The sequence below is a fragment of the Phyllobates terribilis genome, unplaced genomic scaffold, assembly GCF_046119375.1.
Source record: "Phyllobates terribilis strain yellow unplaced genomic scaffold, ASM4611937v1 Scaffold_2__4_contigs__length_985480577, whole genome shotgun sequence".
NCBI lineage: Eukaryota > Metazoa > Chordata > Amphibia > Anura > Dendrobatidae > Phyllobates > Phyllobates terribilis.
Genome location: NW_027362762.1, coordinates 864,988,475 through 865,000,487, shown reverse-complemented (window position 1 = coordinate 865,000,487; position 12,013 = coordinate 864,988,475). Strand labels below are relative to the sequence as shown.

At 41.8% G+C, this 12,013-nt stretch overlaps 1 protein-coding gene across 4 annotated transcripts in view; it reads right to left on the bottom strand.

The window, feature by feature from the left end:
• P2RX5 (purinergic receptor P2X 5) overlaps nucleotides 1-12,013 on the bottom strand; it is a 127,338-nt gene that overhangs the window by 14,196 nt on the left and 101,129 nt on the right. For all 4 annotated transcript variants that reach the window (XM_073668028.1, XM_073668024.1, XM_073668025.1 and 1 more), the window contains exons 7-9: nucleotides 6,931-7,069; nucleotides 4,267-4,403; nucleotides 1,745-1,838 (exon numbers count right to left, since the gene is read on the bottom strand). In XM_073668028.1, coding sequence (XP_073524129.1) covers nucleotides 1,745-1,838; nucleotides 4,267-4,403; nucleotides 6,931-7,069 — 370 coding nt within the window. The remainder of the gene's footprint in view (nucleotides 1-1,744; nucleotides 1,839-4,266; nucleotides 4,404-6,930; nucleotides 7,070-12,013) is intronic.

The window sequence follows — 12,013 nt, the reverse complement described above, 5'->3', positions numbered from 1 at the left end:
ACAGATGAAAGCAGATTCACACTGAGCACATGTGACAGACGTGACAGAGTCTGGAGACGCCGTGGAGAGCGATCTGCTGCCTGCAACATCCTTCAGCATGACCGGTTTGGCAGTGGGTCAGTAATGGTGTGGGGTGGCATTTCTTTGGAGGGCCACACAGCCCTCCATGTGCTCGCCAGAGGTAGCCTGACTGCCATTAGGTACTGAGATGAGATCCTCAGACCCCTTGTGAGACCATATGCTGGTGCGGTTGGCCCTGGGTTCCTCCTAATGCAGGACAATGCCAGACCTCATGTGGCTGGAGTGTGTCAGCAGTTCCTGCAAGATGAAGGCATTGAAGCTATGGACTGGCCCGCCCGTTCCCCAGACCTGAATCCGATTGAGCACATCTGTGACATCATGTCTTGCTCCATCCACCAACGTCACGTTGCACCACAGACTGTCCAGGAGTTGGCGGATGCTTTAGTCCAGGTCTGGGAGGAGATCCCACAGTAGACCATCCGCAACCTCATCAGGAGCATGCCCAGGCGTTGTAGGGAGGTCATACAGGCACGTGGAGGCCACACACAATACTGAGCCTCATTTTGACTTGTTTTAAGGACATTACATCAAAGTTGGATCAGCCTGTAGTGTGTTTTTCCACTTTAATTTTGGGGGTGACTCCAAATCCAGGCCTCCATTGGTTAATAAATGTGATTTCCATTGATGATTTTTGTGTGATTTTGTTGTCAGCACATTCAACTTTGTACAGAACAAAGTATTCAATGAGAATATTTCATTCATTCAGATCTAGGATGTGTTATTTGAGTGTTCCCTTTATTTTTTTGAGCAGTGTATTATCATAATAATTGGGTATTTCAAAGTTGGTTCCTAAACCTATTAAAGAGGAACTTTTACCAAATTTCTCATGTTGAGCTGGGCACATGATGTAATAGTGGCTACAGAGTGGAATAAAACTTTTTGTTTTCTTAATTTCGCCTCTCCGTTGCGGAGATATTCCCCGGCCCCTCCACCTGCGTCTGGTCTTTGAATCACAGGTCACTACTTTTTATGCGACCTGTCTCCTCTGTTTGAAATCTCCTCTTCAAACGGAGGAGGCAGCAGCAGGGCCGGGGAATCACAGACAGGGAGGAGAAGTCCGGCCCCTGTGCACCGAAATCTAACTAGCAGAAAACTTCAAATGATGATTAAAGAAGAACCACAAAGCGGATTTCTTCACCAAAACTATCAATTTAATCAGTATTACAGCACCATTACAGCCATGTCTTCACTTTAAATTACAAAATCGTGCTCATAGGTTCTCTTTTAAAAGGATTTTTCCTTGACATATAATTTTACATTATTCCTGAATTTGATCTGTATCATGTTAGCCTCAGAATAATAGTCACTCTTTTTTTCGATAGTGAAATATTGGAGCATTCCACTTTCCGTTTTTGCCAGCCTGAACAGAAGAGCATGGTGTTTATTTCCCCTTTACATCCTTTCAGTGACCCTGGAGCCCCTTCACTTTTTTGTTTATAACGCGGTTCCTCGGGGGATGGAGTCCAGCACCGGCTCTCTCCTTTTAGTAATAAAAGTGATCCCATAAGGACTAGATATCCTCCTTCCAAAGGTCTCCACAGTAACACCATGGTCTTCATCAATCATGTGCACCTTTTTTCCAAAGAATGTTTAGTACTAACAACTAAACCAACAATTCTTCCATTTGCAATGAATGTATTCTTCTATATTATAAATCACGTACCTTTCCATTCACCATGATATCGAAGCGAATTCCATAAGCTTTTATCAGTGTCCTATAATCAGTCCCATTAGCATCACGGTAATACTTAGCATACCTTCATTAAGAAAGACATGTGTGGGCATGAATATGGTGTTACCAACAGAAACGTTTCATATATATTGGGGAAGATTAGCAGCGCAGCGATACGCAAAATTATTGTTGGTGTACAAAATGAATCTAAAGTCTTTACATCAGGCATAAAACACATAACCCTGGTTCAGCCGGGCACTTTATTCACCTACTCTGTCTTTTTATAATTTTTTTGTGTTTCACATATTAATTTTTGTAGCACTTTTTCTTTGGGTTTAATTAATACTGTGAAACCAATGATTGCAGGTTCAAGGCTTCTAAGAGGACTAAAACAAATGAAAAATTAATAAAAAATGTTAAATAAAATAAATAAATATAAATATATATATATATATATATATATATATATATATATATATATATATATATATATATATATATATATATTGTAAGGCGGCGGTGTTCACACCGTGCAGTAACTGAGGCAGTGACCCAAGCAAGTCCAACATAAACAGCTTTTATTTCAGCAACTCACGGGTAAACAGAAAGTCCTCCAGTTCGCAGCCGGGTTAACAGAGAGTCCATACACAATGGTTGCCGTGGGCAACGGCCGTGCCAGCCGCTCAGAGCCTGACAGGTGCAGAGCCTTCCTAGGCGGTGGTTCAGCCACACTCAATCCTGCTGAGCTTTCCTGCTGTGCTCCTAGCAGGTTCCAACATAGAACAACACTAATCCTTAGTGCAGGGTTTTTAAAGGACCTGTGGCAAGAGCCACTGGAAAACCCGGGTTGGAGGGAGGAGGCCGCCCCACTGCCTCCTGTGACCTCCTCCCAGAAATGAAGGCCCTGCCAGGTTTTTACTGATCTGCCTTAGCCAGATAGCCTGACTAGGTCCACGCTCACCTTCATTCCTGCATTGCAGCCACAGCTGTGTCTGTGACTGCAATGCACTCCAATGGTTTTAATAGGTCTCTGTACACATTCTGGGGGAGATATACCGTCCCTCGTACACGATCCCGGTCACTGCCTCACAATATATATATAGAAAATTAACAAAGCACTCCCATCAAAATTGTTATCCTCCTAATATATTACAGTCATCATATTATACAGCACTGTGTACTTACAATTGCTCATTTTACCTTTCTAATTCTTCTCTTTTCCATTAGGTTTATGGCATCATGTGATTAAAAACAGACTAACTGAATCCTTCTATGCTCTATGTAGAAACAGGAGGTCAATTTTCTCTGCACATGTCATAAGTCACTGCAAAAGTCTGTGGCAGAGGGAAGGAGGGAGCAGCTGGGTCAGGGGTTAAATAGGGCAATGGGTCATGCAGGGACAAGAGACTTCCTGTTTCTACATGGAGCAGAGAAAAGAGAAGAATTAGCTGGGTAGAAAGGCAAAATGAGCAATTGTAAGTGCACAGTGCTGTAAAATATGATGACTGCAATGTATTAAGAGGATACAAATTTTGATGGGAGGAGTAGGAGTGCTTCTTTAATATCACCCATCATTTCCTCCATTAAAAATAAAGGGAAAAAAATAAAAAAAACATATTTGGCATCACTGAGTTCATAAAAGTCTGATGTATTAAAATATGGAATTAACCAAATTGGCAAACGCCGTAATGAGAAAGAAAAATCATAACACCAGAATTGTGTTGTTTTGGTCACCTCTCCTCCCTAAAAAAATTGATAATAAGCAATCAAAGGATTGTATGTACACAAAATTATCAATAAAAATGTCAGCTCATCACACACAAAAAAAGCCTTCACTCAGTCTTATCAGCAGAAATATGAAAAAATATTACGGGTCTCAGAAAATGACAACATAAAGCAGAAATTTTTTTTTTTTGCAATATTCAGAATTTTTTTCATCACTTCAATAGGAAAAAAAATTGCTGCATGTTTGTTATTGCCGTAATAGGACTGACGTGGTCAATCATTATTCCAGGTCATTTTAAGTGCACAATGACAAACGTAAAAACAAGAATTGCATATTTTTCACTCTTTCATCCCACTTGGAATTTTTTTCCTTTGTTTCAGTAAATTATATGGTAAAATGAATGGTGTCATTCAAAACTGCAGTTCGTCCTTCAAAAAACAAGCCTTCGAATGTCTATGTCAACAAAAATAATAAAAAAGAAGGCGAGGAAAGAACAAAAGCGCAAAAATGAAAAATTCCCGGGTCCGTAAAGTGTTAACCTTATGCATGTGCTGCACATTTTTATGGTAAAGAATATATGCAAAAATTAGCTTTTATTGCATTGTTTTCTTAATTCGCAGCATGTCAATTTTTATTGCGAAGATGCATCTCTTTGGTGCAGTTTAGAAATTCAAGCTTAAAATCTGCACCAAAAATGCAGTATGTGAACCTAGCCATAGGCAACATGGAGAAGGGTGCCTGGCTTGAGACTGACCCATTCAGTTCTAGTTTAATAAGAAATTTATACCTGAAATTATATCCTGAAGAAACAGATTTTTCTGTGAATTTATTGTCCAAGCGAGTAAATGAATACTGGGGATGGCATTCAGAAGCATCTCTGTCAAGGTTACAGTCCCATTCTATCTGAATGCCAATAACCCCTCCCTGAGAAAAGAAGCACATTTAGTTATAAAGTTATATCATACATTTTCTGTATGTGACACGGTAAGGTCACCGCCGACTTTTTTTCTTTTTCTGTTCCTATAACATTTTATTTAAGCTTAGTATTCTGACCACAATAATTGAAACAAGATTCATCATTCATGCAGTCCCTCTAAAATCTCACTAGAGGGCACCATAACTTTAATGAATAAAATATTGCACCTTCACCTGCAATGTAAATATTTTATAATATACGTTGCTCAATACAGAAATTGCAACCAAGACGGTGAAGTTGTGGAATTATGGAAATCATACAACGTGAAGGCCTCTTGATGGCGTTGCCCATGTGGTCTCCATGGCAATCTTTGGGTATCAATAGGTCCAAGACAAAAGACTCATTGCTGAAGAGTATAGACCTCTCTTCGAGCCTCCGTTGCTCCATGTCAGCATTAGGTCTCCATCTGGAGAACACAGGGGCAATATCATGAAGAAGCCTTCACTAGGGAAAGTATAGACCTCTCTTTGAGCCTCCATTGCTCCATGTCAGCCTCAGGTCTCCGTCTGGAGAACACAAGGGCAACATCATGAAGAAGCCTTCACGAGAGAAAGTATAGACCTCTCTTCGAGCCTCCGTTGCTCCATGTCAGCATTAGGTCTCCATCTGGAGAACACAAGGGCAACATCATGAAGAAGCCTTCACGAGGGAAAGTATAGACCTCTCTTCGAGCCTCCATTGCTCCATGTCAGCCTCAGGTCTCCATCTGGAGAACACAGGGGCAACATCATGAAGAAGCCTTCACAAGGGAAAGTCACACAGATCATACTCCCTGGATTATGGTGTGGGGTTGCGTAATATACAGTAGTCGCCACCTTTCAGGAACACTAACAGCTCGGCATTACATTGAGTTGGTCGCAGAGTTGGTGTATCTGCAGAGTGCCCCAGGAGCCATATCTCAACATGAAAACGCCAGGCCGCATGTTGCTTCTGCTACTCTGAGCAACCTGTGTGACATAAACATGCCACCATAGCCTGCAGCATTTCTGGACCTGTCTTTCATCAAGCACATCTGGGACGTCATTGGTCGGTATTTGCAAAGGGAGCAGCCAGCAGCAGATTTTGATGATTTTCGTTCAAGTGCATTCAGCGTGGCAGAACATTCCTCAGACATCCATTAATAATCTCATTAATGGCAGCCAAGACGTGGAAGTGTCGGGATTTCTGTGTGTATCGATCATGCTCCATACTGAATAAATCGATATGTTTTAAAAAAATTGTTTCCAATTTTTTCATCATTTGCATATCCTTAAAGGGAACCTATCATGTAAAATACCACTATTAATCTGCAGATATGGGATTAATCTGCAGGTTAATAGCGTTCTGACACCGTAATGAGAGCCCCGCTGCCAGGAGAAACTTTATTCCTTGCCCCTTCAGTCACAGGTGTGTGGGGCTGGCATGATTTCAGTCACCCCTCTGTGTATGGAGATTGGCGGCTGTACCCGCACCCCCGGAACTGACAGTGAGCTCAGCATTAGGGCTGGCTGTCAGTCAGTGCCGGGGCTGCGGATACAGCCGTCAATCTCCATACACAGAGGGGTGACTGAAATCATGCCGGCGCGGCGCCTGTGACTGAAAGAGCAAGGAATAAAGGGGGGAATAAAATTAATTTCCTCTTGGCAGCCGGGCTCTCTGTGCGGGTGCTGGACAGGTTCAGAACGTTAACCCCATATCTGCAGGTTAACAGCGCTATTTTACATGACAGGTTTTCTTTAATATCCATTCTGTGATTTCCATAATTCCATGACTTTTCCTTCCTAGTGTTGCAATTTCAATGTCGAGGAGTCTAGGTTTACTGGCGTCTATTTTTATGATCACCTTGTTATGAAACTCCAAACGAAAAGATAAATGTTAAAAGCGAGAAGCTTATGAGCCAGCAGCGCCACCATTTTCGGTGGCTGGGTCTGGTATTGCAGCCTTGTTCAGTTGATTTAAATCCCTTAAAATTAAGCTGCTCTTTTGTAGGTGACTTTAAGGGCCCATTCAGACAACCCAATAATTGGGGAAAAAGTGTTCCTAGGAATGCTCGTTTCCAGATTATCAGCCTACCTAAACAGGTAGGCAATCACCCAATGAATGAGAAAAACAGATGTTCCTTTGGTGAGATGATTATTAAGCAAGTTCTTTATAAACAGGACTTTTTGTCGAGAGCAATGATTTTCTATGTGCACAGAACAGTCGTATTTTGTGTGCGGTCAGCCTGCAAGAAGATGGGCAGCCATTAATGGCCACCGTGGGTTGGTCGGTCTTAATGGGCCCTAATAGTAAAATTGACAGTACATTAAAGAGTAGCCCATACCACATAAAGAAATTTGCTTTTTCATCTAAATATGTGCATTTATTATGGTCTGAAAAATAGGATTTAACCGGTATCAGTGTTCAGAGAAATATAATTAGCAGCAGAAAAGAAAGTTATAAATACAATATACACAGCCGCCATTTTCCGTGACGACATATACACATGTAACTTACTTCCATTGCTATATCCTTAAAGTTATTTCCAGACCAGGAGGCAATTTTGCCCAAGTAAAAGATTGGACAGTAGTGGTTTTCTTTATCATATCGACATGTCTTGAGAAATGTATCGTCTTCTGTGTTCAGAATGTTCGTTCTATGAGAGAGAACGTTGTGACATTGCATAAAAGGGGAAACGTATCTTCGGCTACTTCCACAAAGTATAAACATAGAACCTACGCTATGGGTGTATATCAGTCTCATAGTCCCATACGGGAGAAAGGGGGGTTGTTATACCTCCCTACATCTACAGTGCCTACAAGTAGTATTCAACCCCCTGCAGATTTAGCTGGTTGACACATGCGGAATTAACTTGGCATTGTGACATTTGTACTGTAGATCAGCCTGGAAGTGGGAAATGCACTGCAGCAAATTTTTTATTTTTTTTTAAACGTTAAAAGTTAATTCAGAGTGTCATTTATTATTCAACCCCTCAAACCACAAGAATTCTGTTTGGTCCCCCTAAAGTATTAAGAAGTAGTTCAGGCACCAAGAATAATGAGCTTCACATGTGTGGATTAAAGATCTCTTTTGCCAGCCTTTTCTGACTATTTAAGACCCTCCCCAAACTTGTGAACAGCACTCAGACATGGTCAACATGGGAAAGACAAAGGAGCATTCCAAGGCCATCAGAGACAAGATCGTGGAGGGTCACAAGGCTGGCAAGGGGTACAAAACCCTTTCCAAGGAGTTGGGCCTACCTGTCTCCACTGTTGGGAGCATCATCCGTAAGTGGAAGGCTTATGGAACTACTGTTAGCCTTCCACGGCCTGGACAGCCTTTGAAAGTGTCCTCCCGTGCCGAGGCCAGGCTTGTCCGAAGAGTCAAGGCTAACCCAAGGACAACAAGGAAGGAGCTCCGGGAAGATCTCATGGCAGTGGGGACATTGGTTTCAGTCAATACCATAAGTAACGTACTCCACCGCAATGGTCTCCGTTCCAGACGAGCCTGTATGGTACCTTTACTTTCAAAGCGTCATGTCAAGGCTCGTCTACAGTTTGCTCATGATCACTTGGAGGACTCTGAGACAGACTGGTTCAAGGTTCTATGGTCTGATGAGACCAAGATCGAGATCTTTGGTGCCAACCACACACGTGACGTTTGGAGACTGGATGGCACTGCATACGACCCCAAGAATACCATCCCTACAGTCAAGCATGGTGGTGGCAGCATCATGCTGTGGGGCTGTTTCTCAGCCAAGGGGCCTGGCCATCTGGTCCGCATCCATGGGAAGATGGATAGCACGGCCTACCTGGAGATTTTGGCCAAGAACCTCCGCTCCTCCATCAAGGATCTTAAGATGGGTCGTAATTTCATCTTCCAACAAGACAACGACCCAAAGCACACAGCCAAGAAAACCAAGGCCTGGTTCAAGAGGGAAAAAGTCAAGGTGTTGGAGTGGCCTAGTCAGTCTCCTGACCTTAACCCAATTGAAAACTTGTGGAAGGAGCTCAAGAATAAAGTCCACATGAGACACCCAAAGAACCTAGATAACTTGGAGAAGATCTGCATGGAGGAGTGGGCCAAGATAACTCCACAGACCTGTGCCGGCCTGATCAGTTCTTATAAAAGACGATTATTAGCTGTAATTGCAAACAAGGGTTATTCCACAAAATATTAAACATAGGGGTTGTATAATAATTGACCCACACTTTTATGTTTAAAATTTAATAAAATTCAACTGAGCAACATAACTTTTTGGTTTGTAAGATTTATGCTTCTGTTCATAAAACCTACTCTCGTTTGCAGTTTGAAGGCTCTAACTTATTTGCATCTTATCAAACCAGCTAAATCTGCAGGGGGTTGAATACTACTTGTAGGCACTGTATCAACCTATAAAAAATCAGAGTAATCAACCCCAAAGACATATAGTATACTCTAGATAAAGTTAAAAGGGTATAAATTTTATTGTAATTATATTAAAAATAGAACAAGCAGTAAAATAATCAATTGGTATAAGGTGAAGATATATGAAAATCGCAGAAGATATGCCACATAAATCCTGAAGACATAAATACCAATGTGACAAACCAGTGTTTTGGTGCTTCTGGTAAATAATGTTGGTTTGTCACATTGGTATTTATGTCTTCAGGATTTATGTGGCATATCTTCTGCGATTTTCATATATCTTCACCTTATACCAATTGATTATTTTACTGCTTGTTCTATTTTTAATATAATTACAATAAAATTTATACCCTTTTAACTTTATCTAGAGTATACTATATGTCTTTGGGGTTGATTACTCCGATTCTTTATAGTTTGATACTTCCACAAAGTGCGTTTTTAAAAGTTTTTCGGGTCTAAAAATGTATTTTATTAAGTCTCAAAAGTTTCTTATATTCGTTTGTACTACTTTTTTATGCACAGTTTGTTGAAACAATAGTGATGATAATAATAATAATAGTAATGTCCCCCTTTACTGTAGCCGCTGCATTTGAAAATATGCTACAAGGAAATAGGGGGACGGGAATCACTAATTTCTCTTTGTACTCTGTATGCGAGACAATATACTGTAGTAACTAGTCTCCAGCCACCAGCTCAGATACAACTGAATACTAGAGACAGAGGCTGCAGAGAAGAAACTGGTCATATAATGGACAGAAATTGTGTCATTTCTCACGTACGCACAGTTAACAGCTTATTCTGAAAAGTAGAAAAACTTTTCCACTCTAGTAGTTGCAAATGAAAAAGGTAGCTTTATTCAATTAAATCGACCCATGTGCAAACAGATTAAGCCAACGTTTTGACCAAATAAGGCCTTTCTCAAGGTATATCTGTGTAAGAAGGGGTCAGAGGACCCTGAGCTGTGCGAATCTAGTCGCGCCATGATTAGATCCGTGTAAGGTGCCTGAACGAGGTAGTCGTGGACGAGCTGCTGCCTCTGCTCACTCTGGCACACCAACAGACACCGTGTCCCTGTCCCGGTGTGCTGTTGTGTGTGGGGTGCATCACACTTACTTCTGGCCTGCAGGCCTCCACTGGCTCCGGGATTTCCTCTGCTGGAACCTTTGCAGCAATCAATCCAGGGGACACGGAATTGTAAAAACAATCAAACTTTTTCTTGGCAACTGGCTGTCTTTACAAACAGGCATAAAGGATAAGTCCCCACGTGTTATTGTCTTTCTCACAAGTACTGGACACAACTTCAGCCCTGGTTCTTGGTATGGGTAGAGCATCCCTCTTGCTAACTTCCCTAGCACTAGGAATTATTATTCTCCACCACTAGCAGTGCACTAGCAGTGCCGGATTCTATCACCCTCTGCCTCGGAGAGTTTGAGTGCATTTTCTCCTGAGTGTGCCCAAGGGCCCGGACGTCCAACTCGAGGTGTTCCCAGGCCGACAGATGGACTCGCACGGAGGGGTTCTTTGGCAATCCACTGCCTTAAGTATTTAGGGTCACATTGTCCCTAGCAGCCTAAAGCCTGAAACTACTGCTGTCAGCTTTCACTCCTTCTCTCAACTGAACTGTCACTTCCTGAACTTAGCACTAACTCTAGTTCCCCCCTCCGCTATCTGGGCCGGTCATTACACTTAACCCTGACTAGGCCAAACTGCAGCACCAGAGGGTTCTACCTTCCAAAGCATTCATTCATATAAAACTAATTTAACCCCTTGGAGTGTCAGGGAGCAGACCATCACCTCCACCACTCCTACATCCATACAGCTCAGGATCCTCTCATCCCTTCTTACACAGATATATCTTGTGAAAGACCTTATGTGGCCAAAAATGTTGGCTTAATCTGTTTGCACATGGGTCGATTTAATTGAAAAAAGCTACCTTCTTCATTTGCAACTACTAGAGTGCCAAAGTTATTTCTATTTACTTGAAGACTACATCTTACTTCTGAGCATCTACTAGACAATATTGTAGAGCAAACCTATTTGTTGTATAAGCTTAAAGTCACCGGAAATTATAGGTACGCTTTAGCTCACATTTGTGGACTGCTCAAAATTTAGTCCACAAATCAAGGTGGGTGAGGCAGGTCATTAGATAAAGTCATTGCCTCTTGCCCCTAAAGTTAAACTGAGGCCACATTCGCACCTTCAGTATTTGGTCAGTATTTTACCTCAGTATTTGTAAGCCAAAACCAGCAGTGGGTGATAAATACAGAAGTGGTGACGTGTTTCTATTATACTTTTCCTCTGATTGTTCCTCTCCTGGTTTTGGGTTACAAATACTGATAGAAAATACTGACCAAATACAGAACGTGAGAACGTGGCCTTAGTGTAACTTCTTGTCAATGTATTGTTGGGTGTTTTTGGCACAGTGGGTACGGAAAGTATTCATACCCCTTTCAATTTTTCACTCTTCGTTTCATTGCAGCCATTTTGTAAATTCTAAAAAGTTCATTTTTTTCTCATTAAAGTACACTCTGCACCCCATCTTTACTGAAAAAAACAGAAATGTAGACATTTTTGCAAATGTATTAAAAAAGAAAAACTGAAATATCACATGGTCATAAGTATTCAGACCCTTTGCTCAGTATTGAGTAGAAGCACCCTTTTGAGCTAGTACAGCCATAAGTCTTCTTGGGAATGATGCAACAAGTTTTTCACACCTGGATTTGGGGATCCTTTGCCATTTTTACTTGCAGATCCTCTCCAGTTCCGTCAGGTTGGATGGTGAACGTTGGTGGACAGCCATTTTCAGGTCTCTCCAGAGATGCTCAATTGGGTTTAGGTCATGGCTCTGGCTGGGCCAGTCAGGAATGGTCGCTGAGTTCTTCTGAAGCCACTCCTTTATTATTTTAGCTGTGTGCTTAGGGTCATTGTCTTGTTGGAAGGTGAACCTTCGGCCAAGTCTGAGGTCCAGAGCACTCTGGAAGAGGTTTTCATCCAGGATATCTCTGTACTTGGCCGCATTCATGTTTTCTTCAATTGTAACCAGTCGTCCTGTTCCTGCAGCTGGAAAACAGCCCCATAGCAATTCACTGTTTGGGATTGTATTGGGCAGGTGATGAGCAGTACCTGGTTATCTCTACACATACCACTTAGAATTATCACCAAAAAGTTCTATCTTCGTCTCATCAGACCAGAG